The following is a 24,715-nucleotide window of genomic DNA, read 5'->3' as shown; positions in this document are numbered from 1 at the left end:
GACGCCGTGTGCTCTGGACCAAAGACGAAAAGGACCATCCAGACTGTTATCAGCATCAAGTCCAAATTAGAGGGTCTGTCATGGTATGGGGCTGTGTCAGTGCCCTTGGCAAAGATCATTTACACTTCTGTGATGGCAGCATTAATGCAGAAAAGTACATTAAAATCTTAGAGGGACGTCATCTTTTCCAATGCAAAACCACATGCTGCACACATTACAAAGGCATGGCTGCAGAAGAAGAGGGTACGGGTACTGGACTGGCCTGCCTACAGTCCTGACCTGTCCCCAATAGAGAATGTGTGGAGAATTTTGAAATGAAAAATGTGACAACGACGACCCCGTACTGTTGCATATCTTAAGACGTGTTTGCAGGAAGAATGGGAAAAAAAAAAAGCTAAAACACGAAATTACTTGGTATCCTCGGTGCCAAAACGTCTTTTAAGTGTGGTGATAAGGAATGGCAACATTACAAAGTGGTAAATGCTTTACTGTCCCAACTTTTAATGCAGGAATGGAGGTATATTAACAAATGAAATGAAGTTGAGCAGATAAAACATGAAATATCTCAGATTCATCAAGATTCTACAATGAAATAAAAAAAAGTAAATGTAAGAAACTCTGTGTGTTTTTATTATTTGCATTTTCCATGCTGCCCCAACTTTTTCTAATTTGAGGTTGTAATCTTATTCACTACATTACACAGACTGGGTTTCGGAGAATTATTTACACATACTCTTCACTTATGGCCACTGTAACCACTAATGGCATATCAATAGGGCCCAGACTTTTTGAATAAAAGTGCCACATTTCATGGCAGTCATTAAATAACTCATAAATTGAATGATGAAATTAATGAAAGCTACAATACACAGTCAGCCTACCTTAATAGCTCCCTCTCAAATACGAAAATACTCGTCAGTGTTTTGACACACCACCCTCTGCGTCCACAGATTTGCTTGGAAGTTTTTCAAACTAAGTTACCTGAGTCGTGTTTTTAGCTGCTTTAGACTTTGACACCTTGGACATTTTGTCTAACCGATTGCTAGTGTAACCAAGCGTCTTTAGAGTTTGCTGAGTTTATAAAGTAAAAAACAACTTTACATAGACAAACTACCAGGAGCATAATACTTTACTGGCTTGTTCTTTTGAGGCACAGCACAGAGATGATCACGTGTGTAGAGAAGCACCCTTTTCCTTTGACTATGAAATCCCCATAGGGACAAAATGCACTCAATACAAATAAACACATACCTCAAACAATGTCAGCACACTACAACACAGAAAAGTCTGTTACACTAACTTAATTGCCATGTGATTGCTAGGACCGCAATGTAAACGGCTCATTTCACGGTCCGTGGTGCAACTTTTACTTCTGTGAAATAGGAAAGGCCATATCATCACAACTTTTCACTCTCCACAAAGACACTAAGCAAGGATGGCTTCTCTCTCCCCACTTACTTGCCATATTTACTATAACATTAGTCACAGCAATATGTCAAAATGTAAATATAAAAGGAATTCAGACATGAAGTACCCAACATTTAATCATTTATACACAGACAACATTCATTTTGTGTTACAAAACATATCCTCCTCAGTCAAATAAATAATTCAACATACAGTTGTGTTCAAAATTATTCAACCCCCACTGCAGTAAAGTGTTTTAGCAAGTTTGACATTTATTTTTTATCTTGTTCACAATCAGATCAAATAAGGACTTGTATGATAGACAAATGCAACTGAAATTACAACAAAAAATTTTCTAATATACCAACAAATGTCCTTTTTGTGATTTCCTCATTGACAAAATTATTCAACCCCTTAAAGATTACCACTCTCAAGAACAGAGGTTTCAATCAGGTGTTTTCAATCAGGCGTTGAAAGCACCTGTAGATGTGAACAGAACCATAAAGAGCAGCAATTAAGCAGATTTAAAAGGACTGAGATACTCAGCTCCTTCTAGACAGTTAATGGTGTCTGTGCAACATGGTGAAGTCCAGGGAATGGTCAAAGAAGTCAAGAGAGGAGGTAATTTCTCTTCATAAGCAAGGATATGGATATAAAAAGATAGCAAAGACATTAAAAATTCCAAGAGACACAACTGGAAGCATAATTCGCAAGTTTAAAGCTAAAGGCACAGTGGAAACGCTACCTGGCGTGGCAGAAAAAGGATGCTGTTGGCGACTGCTGTCCTTTACCTGAAACGAAAGGTGGAGAAAAATCCCCGGCTGACAGCTGAGGAACTGCGACAGGACTTGTGAGAGGGAGGTACTCAGGTTTCGGCCCAGACAATAAGGCACACACTGCGAGATGAAGGCCTCCGTGCCAGAACTCCCAGGCGCACCCCCTGCTGACTCCAAAGCACAAGAAGAGTCGACTCCAGTATGCCAAAAACCATGTGGACAAACCGCAAAGGTTTTGGGATACTGTTTTCTGGAGCGACGAGACAAAATTGGAACTCTTTGGGCCTATGGCTCAACGATATGTCTGGAGGAGGAAGAACGAGGCCTATACAGAAAAGAACACCTTGCCTACTGTGAAGCATGGCAGTGGGTCAGTCATGCTCTGGGGCCGTTTCGCTTCTTCAGGTACAGGGAATCTCCACCGTGTGCAAGGTACCATGAATTCAGTTAACTACCAGGAGATCTTGGGTGAAAATGTCATGCAGTCAGTGACAAAGCTGAAGCTTGGGAGACGTTGGACCTTCCAACAGGACAACGATCCCAAGCATACCTCCAATTCTACCATGGCTTGGTTGCAGAAGAAGGGCTGGAAGATTCTGGAGTGGCCATCGCAATCGCCTGACTTAAATCCCATAGAAAATCTCTGGTGGGACTTGAAGAAGGCAGTTGCAGCACGCAAGCCCAAGAATGTCAATGAACTGAAGGCCTTTGCCCATGAGGAATGGGTTAAGATACCTGTAGATTGCTGCAAGAAACTTGTGTCAAGCTATGTTTCACGTCTGAAGGACATTATTACTGCCAAAGGGAGTTGTACTAAGTACTAATGATGTATGTGACTAAGGGGTTGAATAATTTTGTCAATGAGGAAATCACAAAAAGGACATTTGCTGGTATATTAGAAAAAATATTGTTGTAATTTCAGTTGCATTTGTCTATTATACAAGTCCTTATTTGATCTGATTGTGAACAAGATAAAAAAATAAATGTCAAACTTGCTAAAACACTTTACTGCAGTGGGGGTTGAATAATTTTGAACACAACTGTATATATTATTTAATAAAAATTACTTCCACTGTTAAATCCAATTAAATCCACTGTTATCACAATAAATAAGAACCCAAGTAACTCACAAATTCATTACTATTCCACTAAATATAAATTTTAATCACATAATGGGGTACCAAAACTTTCAGAATTACCCCCATCTGAGTTACACCCCCTTCTTAAAACAGTAAGTGAGGATCTCTAACGATAGATAAACCTTTAGATTTCCCTCACAGGTAGAACAGCAATAATCAAAATTACATTGGAAAAAAACACCCATAATCGAAATGGAAACTTAAAAACTAGCAACAACTTTTTACAACTGTTTCCTTGCAAATTGATTACAATTAGGGCTGGCTCAATACTACTTTTTCATGTCCAATACCAATACTGATACTGCAAATTGAGTATCTGCCGAAACCGATACCAGTCTGGTACCGTAATTTCTCCTTTCAAACAACTAAGCAGTAATAATACATGTCTCAATGCACCATGGTTAAACTAGCTATCTAAATAACAATACTCAGACTGTGAAACAAATATTCTAAGGGAATAAATACAGAACCTACAACATCACTTATGCAAAACTGCTGTTTTTATTTGAACTTTTACACACAAAACATTTAGCAGCATTTTTGGCTTGTTTAACAAAAGTGTCTATAACTGGAAGATGTGGATGTCAATCAAATGCGATGGACCAATTAGAATTGACGCAGAGTTGAGATTTTCCGTTAAAGTTCCGTCACGTTTTTAGATGATTAAACCCTACTGGATTTTGATGTGGACATCTGTGGCTAAACGGGAAACGGTGTAGTTTTTTTTCATAACACTAATGGGTTAATCATTGAGGATGTGATAGATCTCCAAGCCGGGACGAGATAGGTTTTCTTTATCTCAGGTGAGCGATTTATCATTTAGCAATTTTTATTGTGTTTAAACAGTGTTTTTAGATGTGGCAGTAGTAGATGATTTTTTTAAAAACGCTAAAAGTTTAAGTAGATCAGTGTGTTTTAATTTCTGAATGGCTGTTGCAGATGAGTTGTAGATCAGTGGCACATATTAATGATGTCATCAAGATGCACCTTGTTACGGCAGTTGTTGAGTGAGCTGGTAATAAACGGCACTCTGTTGGAACGTATCTTTGCGTGTTATTTGCTTTACACAAACAATGGCCTTATTTACATCAAGTGTTATTTACATTAAGCAACAGTATCATATTGGATTACACGTTTTTTTCCTTCCGATATCCGACCCAGTGATTTGGGCCAATATCGGACCAATACCGATACAGAGTGGACAATGGAAAGTTAGTTAGACTAGTCTAGTTAGCAGACTTACTATTTATCTGCTAAACATTTAGAAAACATGCCTACTTTAAAAATGTAACCATAGCAATGACTGCAGTCTCTCATGGAATATCAACTGTCCTAATTGCAACAACACGTATTTAATGTCATGTTTTACACACTTTGGTTACATTCATGACAGAAACGTTAGTTACTTGTTACACAAGATTCATCAGTTCACAAGTTTAATGTCAAACACACTCAATTTTGTATCTCCAACTTGCATGTGAGGGATGAACATGCAAACTCCACACAGAAAGGACCCGGACCACCCCACCTGGGAATCAAACCCAGGACTGTCTTGCTGTGAGGTGACAGTGCTACTCACTGAACCACCATGCCGCCCCAGATGACGGTATTACACATATTAAACACATATTCAACAATAACGCCTGGTATCATTCTCAAATCCTACCATAAATTCAGGCAATGGCAGAAATCAGTTCCTCATATTCCTACTGGGGTCCAAAATCACTAAGTGACATACATTAGACCTACCCTTTGCCATCTCAGATGTTATCAACACATCCTCTCCAAACAAATTCTTATCAAAACTATACAAAATCGTATCTAAACCAGACCCAAAAACAAATCTGCCAACTATGCAATGGGAAAAAAATCTATCCATCAGGTCCACTGCCGATTTCTGGTTATAAATATACAAAAATAATTTACGTGTGATCACAAGTACTAATCTACAGCTCATACAATATAATTAAGGCCCTATCTAATTCACAGCCATAAAAATCGTGTCACAGGTCGTGAAATGAGCCATTTCCTGTGAAATATGCAAACTGCTGTGAGATTTAACTTTCATCATTCGTGTAGCATAATAAATATGAAGCGCAATACGCAATATGAGGTGGTCCTAGCAATCATACAACAATTAAGTTAGTGTAACAGACTTTTCTGTATTGTAGTGTGCTGACAATGTTTGATGACAATGTTATATCTCTGCTGCTAAAAAAAAAAACCATACACTGCTAACTATATATCAGAATATGTTTTTTACTTCACTTATTATTTACTCAGTACCATGTACTGGCCAACACACACTACTTATGTCTCTAGTCTTGTATTGCACTGCACTGTTGTTTATCTGCACTGTGCATATTGTATTGTTTTGAACTTGTGTTCTGTGTTGCACCCTGGTCCTGGAGGAACATTGTTTCGTTTCAATATGTACTTGTATATAGCTGAAATGACAATAAAGCCTCTCTTGAACTCTTTTGAACTCTTGATGTATGTGCTTACGTATTGAGTGCATTTTGTCCCTTTGAGGATTCCATAGTCAAAGGAAAAGTGTGTTTCTCTATGCTACGTCTCAAAAGAACAAGCCAGAAAGGTATTTTGCTCCTGGTAGTTTGTCAATATACAGTTTATTTCTTACTTTATAAGCAGAGAGTGGTGTGTCAAAACACGGATGAGTATTTCCGTATTTGAGAGGAAGCCATTAGGGTAGGCTGACTGTGTATTGTAGCTTCCATTGATTTTATCTTTTCATTTATGAGGGTCATTTAATGACTGCCGTGAAATGAAGAGAAGGAGGGAAAAGTTAGGACACCCCCACATTTATTACTACTTAAAATGTCTAAAATTAGAATCCGGTGCACCACATCAGCTGCAATGATTAGACCATCGTTAGAGAACAATGGAGTTTTATTTAAACCTCAGACATTAGTTTGGTTTGCTCTTGATTGTTGAAGTGAGTGTTATCACCATGGTGAGATTTACAGAGCTCTCTGAGGCCTTTAGAAAGAAGGTTGTAGATGCATATGAGTCTGGGAAGGGATTTAAAAAGATCTTAAAACAATTAGAAATCAGCCATTCCACTGTCCGTTAAATCATTTACAAGTGGAAAACATTTCAAACAACTGCCAACATAATCAGTTCAGGCCATCCTAGCAAGTTCAGCCCAAGAGCAGAGCGCAAGATGCGTAAATAGGTCTCCAATAATCCTAAAATGTCATCATGGGACCTACAGCTAGCTCTTGCCACAGTTGATAGCAAGTACATGCATGCTAGATTGATAATGATCACACATAAATTATTTTTGTATATTTATACCCAGAAATCGGCAGTGGACCTGATGGATGGATAGATTTTTTTCCCATTGCATAGTTGGCAGATTTGTTTTTGGGTCTGGTTTAGATACGATTTTGTATAGTCTGCACTGCACAAGTTTGATTTTCATGGGAGTTGTACAAGGAGGAAACCCTTGCTGTCAAAAAAACATCAGGGAAAGTTTGCCAGAGAACACCTAGACAAAGACCAGGACTTCTGGAACAATGTGCTTTGGACAGATGAATCCAAAGTTGAATTATTTGGGCACAGAAACAGAAGACATCTGTGGAGCCTAACCAAACACAGCATTTGAGCACAAGAACCTCATACCAACTGTGAAGCATAGAGGTGGAAATGTCATGGGGCATGGCAAGCTCTCCATTATATAATCCAAATTCTTTACTGTATCAAAAGGTGCTTGAGGAAAATGTAAGACCATCTGTCCAAAAACTGAAGCGGAGGTTGAAGTGGACCATGAAGCATGACAATGACTCAAAACATTCCAGTAAATCCACTTAGGAATGGCTCAAAAGAAAGAAATGGAGAGTTCTGGAATGGCCAAGTCAAAGCCCGGATCTTAATCCTATTGAGATGCTGTGGGGTGATTTGAAACGGGCTGTGCCTGCAAGAAACCCCTCAAACCTCACACAGCTGAAGAAATTCTGCATGGAGGAGTATGAATAACTCATCCATGACTGGTAGATGGTTATATGAAACGTCTAATTGAGGTTATTTCAGCCAATGGAGGAAATACAAGCTATTAGGGCATAGGGTGTCCTAACTTTTCCTCACAACAAATTTCCATTTTTGTTTATTACATTTCACAACTTGAGTTTAAAAGTATTTTTTTCATTTTGATTTGTTTCAAAATGAGCTCCATCTCTCAGTACTGTTTTAATGAAGCTCAAATGTCCATACATAGTTTAAATATGTTCAAAAAGACAAAGGTTCTCATGGGGTGTCCTAACTTTTTCACATGACTGTAATATCATTCACATAATGCATTACACCAGACAAAAGCTGTTTAAATGAAGCTTTCCCAGCTTTGAAATCTGATCACAGTGCACACAGAACACCCGAGATAATTATATTCATGCCATGTGGTACTGCACACCCATAACACATTTCTGGTAATGAAATATAAAGCTATTATCACTTTGCTTGAATATCATTATCACCCTATCCCCAGACATCAGCAATCAGTATGACAAAGGAAACCTCCACCGCCCTACTCACAGCCCTAAACATCATCAGGAAAACAATCTTCATGAACTGGAAGTAAATAAAAAAAACTATTACAATCAATGGATAGATTTACTAATGGATCATATATCTACGGAAAAAGATATGCTTTCATAAAACACTAAAACACTCAATACAACTTGATCTGGACGCCGGTCATTACCTTTATACAACTTTATACTACAGTACATTAATCTAACCAGGGAAGCTGATATACTGAGATCCAACAGCTGGTGCCAAAACACCCTATACATAAAAATGTTCCTCTACAACCATAAAACATTTATCTTTCTCTCTCTCTCTCTCTCTCTCTCTCTCTCTCTCTCTCTCTCTCTCACACACACACAGGATTCTATCTTCGTACAACAATGATATCATCTCACAGACACTGCTGGTGTTACATCCAATTGCTTCTCATTAAATCCTCTATTCAATTCCTCATTACTGTTCCTCTTTCTTTTTCATCTACCACTCATGTTAATGAAATCAAAGTTTATTGGTCATATACACAGTCATACGTACTGGCAGTGAAATGCTTTTGTGACTGCTCGCCCACATTAGTAATTATATATATATATATATACTGTATATATACACTTATTAGCCATAACATTAAAACCACCTCCTTGTTTCTACACTCACTGTCAATTTTATCAGCTTCAATTACCATATAGGAGCACTTTGTAGTTCTACAGTTACTGACTGTAGTTAATCTGTTTCTCTACATACTTTTAGACTGCCTCCACCCTGTTCTTCAATGGTCACCACAGAGCAGGTATTATTCAAGTGGTGCATCATTCTCAGCACTGCAGTGACAATGACATGGTGGTGGTGTGTTAGTGTGTGTTGTGCTTTTATGAGAGGATCAGACAGCAGTGCTGCTGGAGTTTTTAAATACAGTGTCCACTCACTGTCCACTCTATTAGACACTCCTACCTAGTTGGTTCACATTGTAGATGTAAATTCAGAGACGATCGCTCATCTATTGCTGCTGTTGAAGTTGCTCATTTTCTAGACCTTAATTAGTGGTCACAGGACGCTGCCCACGGGGCGCTGTTGGCTGGATATTTTTGGTTGGTGGACTATTCTCAGTCCAGCAGTGACAGTGAGGTGTTTAAAAACTCCAGCAGCATTGCTGCTTTATCCACTTATACCAGACTAACACACTAACACACCACCACGTCAGTGTCCCCAAAAAATACCTACTCTGTAATGGTAGAACATCATGAAAGAGGGCTAACAAATCATGCAGAGAAACAGATGGACTACAGTCAATAATTGTAGAACTAGAAAGCGCTTCTATATGGTAAGTGGAGCTGATAAAATGGACAGTGAGTGTAGAAACAAGAAAACAAGGAGGTGGTTTTAATGTTATGGCTGATCGGTATATATATATAAAGTCACAGTATGCACAGTAAAGTTTTAAGTGGCATTTGTGCATGTAACTCTGTATTGTAGTGCTTGACAAAGGTTTGCCAAAGTAATCCCTCACCCATGTGGTTATATCAGCTGGGATCAAATATCACGGGTATTCAACTTAAGCTTGGGCCCCTGGCCTTGAATCATTTAATGATATTATGCACTGTAAAGGGGGGAAATATGCAAATCCCTTCCAATTGTTCTTTGAGGTTCATTGTTTTTAAACATTTCAATCATTTTCTCACGCATTTATTGACGAACTGGAGATCCTCTGATCATCTATGCTCATCAAAGACTCAGCCTTTCCTGAATGCTGCTTTTGTACCAAATTATTACACCTGTTGGCATTACCTGTTGGGAATCACATCATTACTAGTCATAAATTGTCCCTGTCCCAACTTTTTTTTGTAATGTGTTGCAGTCCTGAAATGTAGGAATGGAGGTATATTAACAAATAAAATGTTGAGCAGAGAAAACATAAAATATCTTGGGTTCAAACTGTCTGCAATCAAATAAAGTCGAAGTAAATGTAAGGAACACTGCATTTTTATTTTATTTGCATTTTCCATACTGTCCCAACTTTTTCTGATTTGGGGTTGTACAATCGTGGCCAAACGTTTTGAGACACAAATTTTGTTTTTCAAGTTTGCTGCATTAGTTTTTATGATGGCTATTTGCAAACTCTAGATAGTTATGAAGATTGATTAGATGAAGTGCAATTAATTGCAGTCATTCCTTGCCATGAAAATTAACTAAATCAAAAAAAACTAATTTCCACTGTATTTCAGCCCTGGCACAAAACGACCTGCTAACATCATTTTAGTGATCTTCTGACTAGCTCAGGAGAAAGTGTTAATGGGAACAAGGCAGGTGATATCACTCTGTCATGCTGTTTGAATTAGAAGAGCAGACTAGTTGCTTTATAAGGGGGTGGTGCTTGAAATAATTGTTTTCTTTTGTTAACCATGGTTACCTCCAAAGGAAACATCACTGTATATACATATACACACACACATTTTATATACATTTTATATACATTATATACAGGGGTTGGACAATGAAACTGAAACACCTGTCATTTTAGTGTGAGAGGTTTCATGGCTAAATTGGACCAGTCTGGTGGCCAATCTTCATTAATTGCACATTGCACCAGTAAGAGCAGAGTGTGAAGGTTCAATTAGCAGGGTAAGAGCACAGTTTTGCTCAAAATATTGCAATGCACACAACATTATGGGTGACATACCAGAGTTCAAAAGAGGACAAATTGTTGGTGCACGTCTTGCTGGCGCATCTGTGACCAAGACAGCAAGTCTTTGTGATGTATCAAGAGCCACGGTATCCAGGGTAATGTCAGCATACCACCAAGAAGGACAAACCACATCCAACAGGATTAACTGTGGACGCAAGAGGAAGCTGTCTGAAAGGGATGTTCGGGTGCTAACCCGGATTGTATCCAAAAAACATAAAACCACGGCTGCCCAAATCACGGCAGAATTAAATGTGCACCTCAACTCTCCTGTTTCCACCAGAACTGTCCGTCGGGAGCTCCACAGGGTCAATATACACGGCCGGGCTGCTATAGCCAAACCTTTGGTCACTCGTGCCAATGCCAAACGTCGGTTTCAATGGTGCAAGGAGCGCAAATCTTGGGCTGTGGACAATGTGAAACATGTATTGTTCTCTGATGAGTCCACCTTTACTGTTTTCCCCACATCCGGGAGAGTTACGGTGTGGAGAAGCCCCAAAGAAGCGTACCACCCAGACTGTTGCATGCCCAGAGTGAAGCATGGGGGTGGATCAGTGATGGTTTGGGCTGCCATATCATGGCATTCCCTTGGCCCAATACTTGTGCTAGATGGGCGCGTCACTGCCAAGGACTACCGAACCATTCTGGAGGACCATGTGCATCCAATGGTTCAAACATTGTATCCTGAAGGCGGTGCCGTGTATCAGGATGACAATGTACCAATACACACAGCAAGATTGGTTTGATGAACATGAAAGGGAAGTTGAACATCTCCCAGGCCATCTGCACAGTCACCAGATCTAAATATTATTGAGCCACTTTGGGGTGTTTTGGAGAAGCGAGTCAGGAAACGTTTTCCTCCACCAGCATCACGTAGTGACCTGGCCACTATCCTGCAAGAAGAATGGCTTAAAATCCCTCTGACCACTGTGCAGGACTTGTATATGTCATTTCCAAGACGAATTGACGCTGTATTGGCCGCAAAAGGAGGCCCTACACCATACTAATAAATTATTGTGGTCTAAAACCAGGTGTTTCAGTTTCATTGTCCAACCCCTGTATATACAGTATATACAGGGTGGGCCATTTATATGGATACACCTAAATAAAATGGGAATGGTCAGTGATATTAACTTCCTGTTTGTGGCACATTAGTATATGGGAGGGGGAAAACTTTTCAAGATGGGTGGTGACCATGGCGGCCATTTTGAAGTCGGCCATTTTGGATCCAACTTTAGTTTTTTCAATGGGAAGAGGGTCATGTGACACATCAAACTTATTGAGAATTTCACAAGAAAAACAATGGTGTGCTTGGTTTTAACGTAACTTTATTCTTTCATGAGTTATTTACAAGCTTCTCTTTGTTTACAGCCATTGACATGTCGCAGAGGTTAACACGTGAGGAGCGGATAGAAATTGTGTTGATGTCTGGTGAACGCAGTACCCGGGTCATTGCAGCAGATTTCAATGCAAGACACCCTAGGAGACCACCCATCTCCCATGCTACAGTTAGCAAACTGCTTGCCAAGTTTTGTGAAACTGCTTCAGTGTTGGATTTGCCAAAATGTGGACGCATGAAAACTGTCACTAATGAAGAAACATCAGTGGCTGTCCTAGCTTCATTCAGCAAGAGCCCACAGCGTAGCACTCGCCGCATGTCACTGGAGAGTAGCATCAGTCGAACATCCCTTCGGCGGATATTAGCTACTCACAAATGGCACCCTTACAAACTCCAGCTGCTGCAGCATCTCAACAAGGATGACCCAGATCGGCACACTGAATTCGCAGAATGGGCAAAACAAAAATTGGAACAGGACCCTCAGTTTACACAGAACATTTTGTTCAGTGATGAGGCAAACTTTTATGTGAATGGTGAAGTTAACAAACAAAACCACCGCTATTGGTCTGACACTAACCCACATTGGATAGATCCCTCCAAGACTGTTGGAACACAAAAATTGATGGTATGGTGTGGTATATGGGGTACAAAGATAGTGGGGCCATTCTTCATCAATGGAAACCTCAAGGCCACTGGATATTTGAAATTGCTACATGATGATGTGTTTCCCTCTTTATGCACTGAAGCTGGCACGTTCCCTGAGTTTTTCCAGCAAGATGGTGCACCACCACATTATGGGTGTCAGGTCCGAGCATTCCTAGATGAACAGTTTCCTGGAAAGTGGATTGGTCGTCGTGGGCCAGTTGAATGGCCCCCAAGGTCTCCCGATCTGACCCCCTTAGACTTTTATCTTTGGGGTCATCTGAAGGCAATTGTCTATGCTGTGAAGATACGAGATGTGCAGCACCTGAAACTACGGATACTGGAAGCCTGTGCTAGCATTTCTTCTGCGGTGTTGCTATCAGTGTGTGAAGAGTGGGAGAAGAGGGTTGCATTGACAATCCAACACAATGGGCAGCACTTTGAACACATTTTATAAGTGGTCAGAAACTTGTAAATAACTCATGAAAGAATAAAGTTACGTTAAAACCAAGCACACCATTGTTTTTCTCAATAAGTTTGATGTGTCACATGACCCTCTTCCCATTGAAAAAACTAAAGTTGGATCCAAAATGGCCGACTTCAAAATGGCCACCATGGTCACCACCCATCTTGAAAAGTTTTCCCCCTCCCATATACTAATGTGCCACAAACAGGAAGTTAATATCACCAACCATTCCCATTTTATTTAGGTGTATCCATATAAATGGCCCACCCTGTGTATATATATATATATATATATATATATATATATATATATATATATATATATATATATATATATATATATATATATATATATATATATATATATATATATATATATACAGGTCCTTCTCAAAAAATTAGCATATTGTGATAAAGTTCATTATTTTCCATAATGTAATGATAAAAATTAAACTTTCATATATTTTAGATTCATTGCACACCAACTGAAATATTTCAGGTCTTTTATTGTTTTAATACTGATGATTTTGGCATACAGCTCATGAAAACCCAAAATTCCTATCTCAAAAAATTAGCATATTTCATCCGACCAATAAAAGAAAAGTGTTTTTAATACAAAAAAAGTCAACCTTCAAATAATTATGTTCAGTTATGCACTCAATACTTGGTCGGGAATCCTTTTGCAGAAATGACTGCTTCAATGCGGCGTGGCATGGAGGCAATCAGCCTGTGGCACTGCTGAGGTGTTATGGAGGCCCAGGATGCTTCGATAGCGGCCTTAAGCTCATCCAGAGTGTTGGGTCTTGTGTCTCTCAACTTTCTCTTCACAATATCCCACAGATTCTCTATGGGGTTCAGGTCAGGAGAGTTGGCAGGCCAATTGAGCACAGTAATACCATGGTCAGTAAACCATTCACCAGTGGTTTTGGCACTGTGAGCAGGTGCCAGGTCGTGCTGAAAAATGAAATCTTCATCTCCATAAAGCTTTTCAGCAGATGGAAGCATGAAGTGCTCCAAAATCTCCTGATAGCTAGCTGCATTGACCCTGCCCTTGATAAAACACAGTGGACCAACACCAGCAGCTGACATGGCACCCCAGACCATCACTGACTGTGGGTACTTGACACTGGACTTCAGGCATTTTGGCATTTCCTTCTCCCCAGTCTTCCTCCAGACTCTGGCACCTTGATTTCCGAAAACAGTACTTTGGACCACTGAGCAACAGTCCAGTGCTGCTTCTCTGTAGCCCAGGTCAGGCGCTTCTGCCGCTGTTTCTGGTTCAAAAGTGGCTTGACCTGGGGAATGCGGCACCTGTAGCCCATTTCCTGCACACGCCTGTGCACGGTGGCTCTGGATGTTTCTACTCCAGACTCAGTCCACTGCTTCCGCAGGTCCCCCAAGGTCTGGAATCGGCCCTTCTCCACAATCTTCCTCAGGGTCCGGTCACCTCTTCTCGTTGTGCAGCGTTTTCTGCCACACTTTTTCCTTCCCACAGACTTCCCACTGAGGTGCCTTGATACAGCACTCTGGGAACAGCCTATTCGTTCAGAAATTTCTTTCTGTGTCTTACCCTCTTGCTTGAGGGTGTCAATGATGGCCTTCTGGACAGCAGTCAGGTCGGCAGTCTTACCCATGATTGCAGTTTTGAGTAATGAACCAGGCTGGGAGTTTTTAAAAGCCTCAGGAATCTTTTGCAGGTGTTTAGAGTTAATTCGTTGATTCAGATGATTAGGTTAATAGCTCGTTTAGAGAACCTTTTCATGATATGCTAATTTTTTGAGATAGGAATTTTGGGTTTTCATGAGCTGTATGCCAAAATCATCAGTATTAAAACAATAAAAGACCTGAAATATTTCAGTTGGTGTGCAATGAATCTAAAATATATGAAAGTTAAATTTTTATCATTACATTATGGAAAATAATGAACTTTATCACAATATGCTAATTTTTTGAGAAGGACCTGTATATACAGTGTATCACAAAAGTGAGTACACCCCTCACATTTCTGCAGATATTTAAGTATATCTTTTCATGGGACAACACTGACAAAATGAAAATTTGACACAATGAAAAGTAGTCTGTGTGCAGCTTATATAACAGTGTAAATTTATTCTTCCCTCAAAATAACTCAAAATACAGCCATTAATGTCTAAACCACCGGCAACAAAAGTGAGTACACCCCTAAGAGACTACACCCCTAAATGTCCAAATTGAGCACTGCTTGTCATTTTCCCTCCAAAATGTCATGTGATTTGTTAGTGTTACTAGGTCTCAGGTATGCATAGGGAGCAGGTGTGTTCAATTTAGTAGTACAGCTCTCACACTCTCTCATACTGGTCACTGAAAGTTCCAACATGGCACCTCATGGCAAAGAACTCTCTGAGGATCTTAAAAGACGAATTGTTGCGCTACATGAAGATGGCCAAGGCTACAAGAAGATTGCCAACACCCTGAAACTGAGCTGCAGCACAGTGGCCAAGATCATCCAGCGTTTTAAAAGAGCAGGGTCCACTCAGAACAGACCTCGCGTTGGTCGTCCAAAGAAGCTGAGTGCACGTGCTCAGCGTCACATCCAACTGCTGTCTTTGAAAGATAGGTGCAGGAGTGCTGTCAGCATTGCTGCAGAGATTGAAAAGGTGGGGGGTCAGCCTGTCAGTGCTCAGACCATACGCCGCACACTACATCAAATTGGTCTGCATGGCTGTCACCCCAGAAGGAAGCCTCTTCTGAAGTCTTTACACAAGAAAGCCCGCAAACAGTTTGCTGAAGACATGTCAACAAAGGACATGGATTACTGGAACCATGTCCTATGGTCTGATGAGACCAAGATTAATTTGTTTGGTTCAGATGGTCTCAAGCATGTGTGGTGGCAATCAGGTGAGAAGTACAAAGATAAGTGTGTCATGCCTACAGTCAAGCATGGTGGTGGGAATGCCATGGTCTGGGGCTGCATGAGTGCAGCAGGTGTTAGGGAGTTACATTTCATTGAGGGACACATGAACTCCAATATGTACTGTGAAATACTGAAGCAGAGCATGATCCCCTCCCTCCGGAAACTGGGTCGCAGGGCAGTGTTCCAGCATGATAATGACCCCAAACACACCTCTAAGACGACCACTGCTTTATTGAAGAGGCTGAGGGTAAAGGTGATGGACTGGCCAAGCATGTCTCCAGACCTAAACCCAATAGAACATCTTTGGGGCATCCTCAAGCGGAAGGTGGAGGAGCGCAAAGTCTCGAATATCCGCCAGCTCCGTGATGTCGTCATGGAGGAGTGGAAAAGCATTCCAGTGGCAACCTGTGAAGCTCTGGTAAACTCCATGCCCAGGAGAGTTAAGGCAGTTTTGGGAAATAATGGTGGCCACACAAAATATTGACACTTCAGGAACTTTCACTAAGGGGTGTACTCACTTTTGTTGCCGGTGGTTTAGACATTAATGGCTGTATATTGAGTTATTTTGAGGGAAGAATAAATTTACACTGTTATATAAGCTGCACACAGACTACTTTTCATTGTGTCAAAGTGACATTTTGCCAGTGTTGTCCCATGAAAAGATATACTTAAATATCTGCAGAAATGTGAGGGGTGTACTCACTTTTGTGATACACTGTATATATATATATATATATAAAAAATGGTCAGGACCCCCACAGGACCACCACAGAGCAGGTATTATTTAGGTGGTGGATGATTCTCAGCACTGCAGTGACACTGACATGGTGGTGGTGTGTTAGTGTGTGTTGGTGTATAAGACACAGCAGCGCTGATGGAGTTTTTAAACACCTCACTGTCACTGCTGGACTGAGAATAGTCCACCAACCAAAAATATCCAGCCAACAGCGTCCCGCGGGCAGCGTCCTGTGAACATTGATGGTCTAGAAGATGACCAACTCAAACAGCAGCAATAAATGAGCGATCGTCTCTGACTTTACATCTACAAGGTGGACCAACTAGGTAGGAGTGTTTAATAGAGTGGACAGTGTGTGGACAAACACCATTAGTATAATTGTCCACTACTCAACCAGAGCAGTTATATTTCTATTTTAGACTTTTACAGTGACTCGGATGCAAATATGGTGGTGTGGGTGCCACACAAACCTAGGGAGAGCACTAACTCATGTTTGCCCCCAAAATACAATCTAAATGCTTGGGTTTCTTCCTAACACCCTTAAAAATGCAGAAGTACTGTAAACTCAACATTGCTCCTAGGTGTGAGTAAATAAGTGAGTGAGTGTGTAATGGTCTGTGAGGGATTGCCATGCTATCCAGGGTGTATTCCCACCCTGTTCCCAATGTTTCCAGGGGCACCAAACCCACCATGTAACTGACCAGAATTAATTAATTGAAATGTATTAGGTCATTTTAAGGTGTGGTTTAATTATATATTACTGGCTGGTGCAATTTTTTAAAGCTATGAAATATATTATTTCAGATATTATATATGAGGACATTATACTGTATATTCCATGTACGACCCCAAATCAGAAAATGTTGGGACAGTATGGAAAATGCAAAAAAAAAAAAAAAGCAATGTTCCTTACATTTACTTTGACTTTTACTTGATTGCAGACAGTCTGAACCCAAGATATTTCATGTTTTGTCTGCTCAACTTCATTTCATTTGTTAAGAAATCTCCATTCCTGCATTTCACGCCTGCAACACATTCCAAAAAACGTTGGGATGGGGGAAATTTAGGGCTAGTAATGAGGTGAAAAAAACTAAATAATTATGTGATTCCAAACAGGTGATGTCAACAGGTGATTGTAATCATGGTTTGGTACAAAAGCAGCATCCAGGTAAGGCTTTTTAAGAAGTCTTTGATTAACAAAGATGGTCAGAGGATCCCCAGGTCCAGAAAAGGGCCATCCAGACTGTTATCAGCAACAAGTCCAAAAGCCAGGGTCTGTCATGGTGCCCTTGGCAAAGGTCATTTACACTTCTGCGATGGCAGCATTGATGCAGAAACATACATTGAGATCTTAGAGCAACATATGCTGCCTTCAAGATGTCATCTTTTCCAAGGACGTCCATGCATTTTTCAACAAGACAATGCAAAACCACATGCTGCACACATTACAAAGGCATGGCTGCAGAAGAAGAGGGTACAGGTACTGGACTGGCCTGCTTGCAGTCCTGACCTGTCCCCAATAGAGAATGTGTGGAGAATTTTGAAATGAAAAATGCACCAAAGACGACCCCGTACTGTTGCACAGGAAAAATTGGACAAAATAAAAGCTGAAACACTAAATCGCTTGGTATGCTTTACTGTCCAAACTTTTTTTGGAATGTGTTGCAGGCCTGAAATGCAGGAGTGGATGTTTATTAATAAATGAAATGAAGTTGACCAGACAAAACATGTAATATCTCAGGTTCATCCTGTCAGCAATGAAATAAAATTCAAAGTAAATATAAGAAACTCTGTGTTTTTTATTATTTGTATTTTCTATGCTGTCCCAACTTTTTCTGATTTGGGGTTGTAGAGTTACATTAGAAAATACAGGAAAATAGCTTCTACAAGATAAAGTGGCAAGTATTTAGTGTGACCTTTCCCTACGCTTGAGCAATAGCAGCAGTCTGGCTCTCTTACACCTAAATGAAATTGAACCATAATTAATGCCATTGCTAACACCTGTATTTGTCCTACTATTTTATGTTATTCAGACACAGTTTAAATTTTCAAGTCCAATATTGAAAATGTATGTATTTAGTCAGGATTTTGATTAGTCTTTCCAAACCAGGGATGTATTTAATCAATTCTGGGGGTCTGTGCAGTCTGGTTCTCTTATGTTTTGTTGCTTTTGCAGGTTGGTACATGTTGGCTTCTGGCTGCGCCTGGTTTCGGCTCTAGGACCGGAACTGCTCACTCTGACTATAGTCAAAGGCGCAGAGCTTGGGGGCTCTAGGTCATAGAAATTTGTGGTGATCAGGGATGTTGGGTTGCTGTCTTTCTGCCTCTCGTCTGATCACTTACGTTTGTTGACATGGAGGAGGTGGGCGCTGATGTCCTGTGAAACCCCTCATGACTGTGTTACCTGCTTACTCTCCCATTTAGTTATGATGTAATAATTAGGGGTGCCAGAGTCTCATGCTCAGTTTTCTGACATTTTACTATTAATGATTTCATATCACATATTCCTTACATTTTCAGTTTTTTACCCTAAGGTGGTTCTGACAGGAATCTGTTTACCTTACCCACTTGAGGTTAAAGCCTGCAAGTTTGAGACTGCTGTGCCAACAATGCTGCTCCTGCTAGATATGAAGGAAACCTGCAGTGACTGCACTGAAAATGTCCAGAAACTCACTACTAATTCATCACAAAATGAACTGAATAATGAACTTTAATTTTTTTTATTTTCACTAGTTATAACTTGTATAGTGTTTAATAGTGTGTTTAAATCCAATTAAGTCAAATTATCCTCCAGTCCATGGCCCCCTGCTGAGTCTACTTCCTCTCAATGTTTCTTCCTGTAATTATATGAGCGTTTTTCCTTGGCACTGTTGCCCTCGACTTGCTCAACAGAGATTCTTTTTTGTTTGTTGGTCCTGGCTGCTGTAAAATTGCTTTGAGACAATGCGTTATACAAATAAATAAGACATGACCTGACCTGTCAAAAAAGACTGCTGTGAAAAAGCTCTATTATACCAGGTTTGTGCAAGACATGCTTGGGCATTACATACACACAAAAGATGGAAGAATGAGTGCTTGTGGCCTTTAATGAAACATATTGGACAGTCTGTCCTGGTTTGGAGCTGCATTTCTGCCAGCTGTGTTAGAAATATTGTCCGTATTGATGGGATCATGAATGCTAAAAAGTACAGACAGGTTTTAATTCATCATGTTATTTCAGCTGGAAAGCATATGATTAGGAATGTGTTTTCAGCATGATAATAATTCCAAGCACACTGCTAATGCTGTGGAATAATATTTGGAGAGAAAAGGAGCTGATAAAACACTGACTGTCATTGACTGGCCTTCACAGAGTTCAAACCTAAATACAACCCCAAATCAGAAAAAGGTGGTTTTGCATTGCTTTACTGAAAAATGCACGGACATCCCTGGAAAAAAGTATGTCTTGAAGGCAGCATATGTTGCTCTAAGATCTCAATGAGGCACTAACACAGCCCCATACCATGACAGACCCTGGCTTTTGGACTTGTTGCTGATCACAGTCTGGATGGTCCTTTTCGTCTTTGGTCTGAAGCACATGGCGTCCATTTTTCCCCAAAAAAGACCAGGAATGCTGATTCATCTGACCACAATACATGTTTCTACTGTGTGATGGTCCATCCCAGATGTCTCCCAGCCCAGAGAAGTCAACGCCGCTTCTGGACATGGTTAACATAAGGCTTCTTTTTTGCACAGTAAAGTTTTAAGTGGCATTTGTGAATGTAACTCCATATTGTAGTGCTTGACAAAGGTTTGCCAAAGTAATCCCTCACCCATGTGGTTATATCAGCTATTGTTGAGTGGTGGTTTTTGATGCAGTGCCGTCTGAGGGATCGAAGATCACGGGCGTTCAGCTTAAGCTTGAGCCCTTAGCCTTTGCGCACTGAAATTCCTCCCGAATCTTTGAATCGTTTAATTATATTATGCACTGTAGACGGAGTAATATGCAAATCCATTTCAATCTTTCTTTGACGTTAATTGTTTATATACATTTCAATAATTTTCTCACACATTTGTTGAAGAACTGAAGATCCTCTGGCCATCTTTTCTCATTAAAGACTCAGCCTTTCCTGGATGCTGCTTTTGTACCAAACCATGATTACAATCACCTGTTGACATCACCTGTTTGGAATCACATCATTATTTAGTTTTTTCACCTCACTACTAGCTCTAAATTGCCTCCATCCCAACTTTTTCAGGAATGTGTTGCAGGCGTGAAATGCAGGAATGGAGGTATATTAACAAATGAAATGAAGTTGACCAGACAAAACATGAAATATCTTGGGTTCATCCTGTCTGCAATCAAATAAAAGTCAAAGTAAATGTACAAAAAGGAACACTGCATTTTCCATACTATCCTAAGTTTTTCTGATTTGGGGTTGTATTATAAAGGCAGTATGGGATTACCTAAACAAAGAAAGAAACAAAGATTAACCTACATCTAAAGAACTCTGGGAAGTGCTGAAAGAAGCCTGTTATAATATACCAGAAGATTACCTCAGACAACTTCAGGACAGTCTTAAGATGTGGTTAGTGTCAAGTAAGGTCACACTAAATGTTCTTAAAAATTGTGTACATATTTCCTGTCATGTCTGTTTTAAGACTGAAAAAATATGAATAGATAGATAGATAGATAGATAGATAGATAGATAGATAGATAGATAGATAGATAGATAGATAGATAGATACAGTGCCTTGCAAAAGTATTCAGCCCCCTTGAACTTTTCAACCTTTTGCCACATTTCACGCTTCAAACATAACGATATGAAATTTTAATTTTTTGTGAAGAATCAACAACAAGTGGGACACAATCATGAAGTGGAACGAAATTTATTGGATATTTTAAACTTTTTTTAGAAAAAAAAAACTGAAAAGTGGGGCGTGCAATATTATTCGGCCCCCTTGCGTTAATACTTTGTTGCGCCACCTTTTGCTGCGATTACAGCTGCAAGTCGCTTGGGGTATGTCTCTATCAGTTTTGCACATCGAGAGACAGAAATTTTTGCCCATTCTTCCTTGCAAAACAGCTCGAGCTCAGTGAGGTTGGATGGAGAGCGTTTGTGAACAGCAGTTTTCAGCTCTTTCCACAGATTCTCGATGGGATTCAGGTCTGGACTTTGACTTGGCCATTCTAACACCTGGATACGTTTATTTGTGAACCATTCCATTGTAGATTTTGCTTTATGTTTTGGATCATTGTCTTGTTGGAAGATAAATCTCCGTTCCAGTCTCAGGTCTTTTGCAGACTGCAACAGGTTTTCTTCCAGAATGGTCCTGTATTTGGCTCCATCCATCTTCCCATCAATTTTAACCATCTTCCCTGTCCCTGCTGAAGAAAAGCAGGCCCAAACCATGATGCTGCCACCACCATGTTTGACAGTGGGGATGGTGTGTTCAGGGTGATGAGCTGTGTTGCTTTTACGCCAAACATAACGTTTTGCATTGTGGCCAAAAAGTTCGATTTTGGTTTCATCTGACCAGAGCACCTTCTTCCACATGTTTGGTGTGTCTCCCAGGTGACTTTTTATAGATATCTTTGAGAAATGGCTTTCTTCTTGCCACTCTTCCATAAAGGCCAGATTTGTGCAGTGTACGACTGATTGTGTCCTATGGACAGAGTCTCCCACCTCAGCTGTAGATCTCTGCAGTTCATTCAGAGTGATCATGGGCCTCTTGGCTGCATCTCTGATCAGTCTTCTCCTTGTTTGAGCTGAAAGTTTAGAGGGACGGCCGGGTCTTGGTAGATTTGCAGTGGTCTGATACTCCTTCCATTTCAATATGATCGCTTGCACAGTGCTCCTTGAGATGTTTAAAGCTTGGGAAATCTTTTTGTATCCAAATCCGGCTTTAAACTTCTCCACAACAGTATCTCGGACCTGCCTGGTGTGTTCCTTGGTCTTCATGATGCTCTCTGCGCTTTAAACAGAACTCTGAGACTGTCACAGAGCAGGTGCATTTATACGGAGACTTGATTACACACAGGTGGATTCTATTTATCACCATCAGTCATTTAGGTCAACATTGGATCATTCAGAGATCCTCACTGAACTTCTGGAGTGAGTTTGCTGCACTGAAAGTAAAGGGGCTGAATAATATTGCACGCCCCACTTTTTAGTTTTTTATTTCTAAAAAAAGTTTAAAATATCCAATAAATTTCGTTCTACTTCACGATTGTGTCCCACTTGTTGTTGATTCTTCACAAAAAATTACAATTTCATATCGTTATGTTTGAAGCCTGAAATGTGGCAAAAGGTTGAAAAGTTCAAGGGGGCTGAATACTTTTGCAAGGCACTGTAGATAGATAGATAGATACTTTATTGATCCTTTGCAGGGAATTTCTTTGTTACAACAGCTCATATTAGCTTAAATGAACTAAAGAACATTAAACAACATTAAATTAATTAAACAACAAGGTTATGGTGGTGGCTCAATACTTTTGCACAGTACTGCACAGTATGTCTCTGCCAAGTATATGAAAACGTTTTACTTCAAATGATAATCCAATGAGCCCAATCAGTAAGCCTTAGATACTTTTTATTGGAAAATGTTTAAAGTCCTAAAAGGAATGCTGTGGTAAAGTTGTGATATATTTACCAATTATTCTTATTTATTTTTATTAAATAAGACATTTGCTGCACTATTCATAAATAACTTTAGCTCATTAGCTTTTAGACTGATAATAAAGGTTAAAATGTTGAGGTAAATTATTTGTGAAAAAACTGATCTACACTCACATTCAAAACATCCCACGACATGTTTTTGCCTTTATTTTACCATATTACTTTACCCTTTACCATTTATTTTACCCTGTTTACCCTTTTAAGTCTGGTTTTGCCCGACATTACCTGATGGGGATCTTGACCCTCAGGTAGCGGTCGATGGCGATGGCTAGAAGCGCGAGTATGGAGCTCTGTGTAAGCACGAGCACGGTGCACGCGCCCAACAGACAGCTGTAGAAGTGCGTGTTGACGCCGATGCTCATGGTGATGGCTAAAGGAATGACCAGTGCGCCGACCGCGATGTCCGCCAAGGCTAAGCTGACCACGAAGTAAAAAGTGGTGTCCCGTAACGAGCGGTTCATCCTCACTGCCCAAACCACCATGACATTCCCCAGCACTGAGGAAAGGGCGATCAGTACCTCCATTCCGATATACATGACAGGTGGAGGATCTGCGGGCATTTTGGAAATGCCAAATACTTCCATAAAAAATCGGCATCCGCTTTAAAGTGCTTTACATGTCAAACTCATTTAAAGCGTCACTCCATAGCTGGGTCGCGTAGCAATCCACATGTAGGTGTATGCTTGCTTTGTCACCCCTCTCCCAAATTCGCATGCATAATCAAAGGGTCTCTCTGACTGACTCATTCCCGTCGCCTGAGAGACTCTTGACTGTCCATAAATACTCGCGATTAAAACATGCACACACCGATAGAGACTGGAAACACTTTACTGTCATTAGTAGTCCACGATCCGAAGTGTTTCACAATGCAACCACAGCTTCCCGACATTCCCGATGTTATACAGCATTCAGCATATTCTCTCCCAAATATCTAAAAGTGACCTCAAAAACCAGTAACATGAGTTTGCACGGACAAATGAACAAATGGTTCAGGCAGAGCTACTCTACACAACACGCTGTTCTCCAAAGCACCGCGTTCTTACATGTTCACGTGATCCCCTTTGCTTTCACTTAAACCAATCATCATTTGCAAGCAACGCAAGACTCGCAAATCAAAGACAGGTATATTATTGACTGCTCGTTTGATCCAGTATATAGTAAAACATACACTGATCAGCCATAACATTAAAACCACCTCCTTGTTTCTACACTCACTGTCCATTTTATCAGCTCCACTTACCATATAGGAGCACTTTGTAGTTCTACAATTACTGACTGTAGTCCATCTGTTTCTCTGCATGCTTTGTTAGCCCCTTTTCATGCTGTTCTTTAATGGTCAGGACCCCCACAGGACCACTACAGAGCAGGTATTATTTAGATGGTGAATCATTCTCAGCACTGCAGTGACAATGACTTGGTGGTGGTGTATCAGTGTGT

The 24,715-nt window shown here is 40.2% G+C and overlaps 1 protein-coding gene across 1 annotated transcript in view; it reads right to left on the bottom strand.

The window, feature by feature from the left end:
• Positions 1-23,838, bottom strand: part of LOC134301704 (adenosine receptor A1-like) — a 32,951-nt gene extending 9,113 nt beyond the window's left edge. The window contains exon 1 of the mRNA XM_062986538.1: positions 23,504-23,838. Coding sequence (XP_062842608.1) covers positions 23,504-23,838 — 335 coding nt within the window. The remainder of the gene's footprint in view (positions 1-23,503) is intronic.
• Positions 23,839-24,715: the final 877 nt, after the last annotated feature.

This window comes from Trichomycterus rosablanca, chromosome 24, assembly GCF_030014385.1.
Source record: "Trichomycterus rosablanca isolate fTriRos1 chromosome 24, fTriRos1.hap1, whole genome shotgun sequence".
Taxonomy (NCBI): domain Eukaryota; kingdom Metazoa; phylum Chordata; class Actinopteri; order Siluriformes; family Trichomycteridae; genus Trichomycterus; species Trichomycterus rosablanca.
The sequence above is the reverse complement of the archived record's forward strand: the minus strand, read 5'-3'. Positions and strand labels throughout refer to the sequence as shown.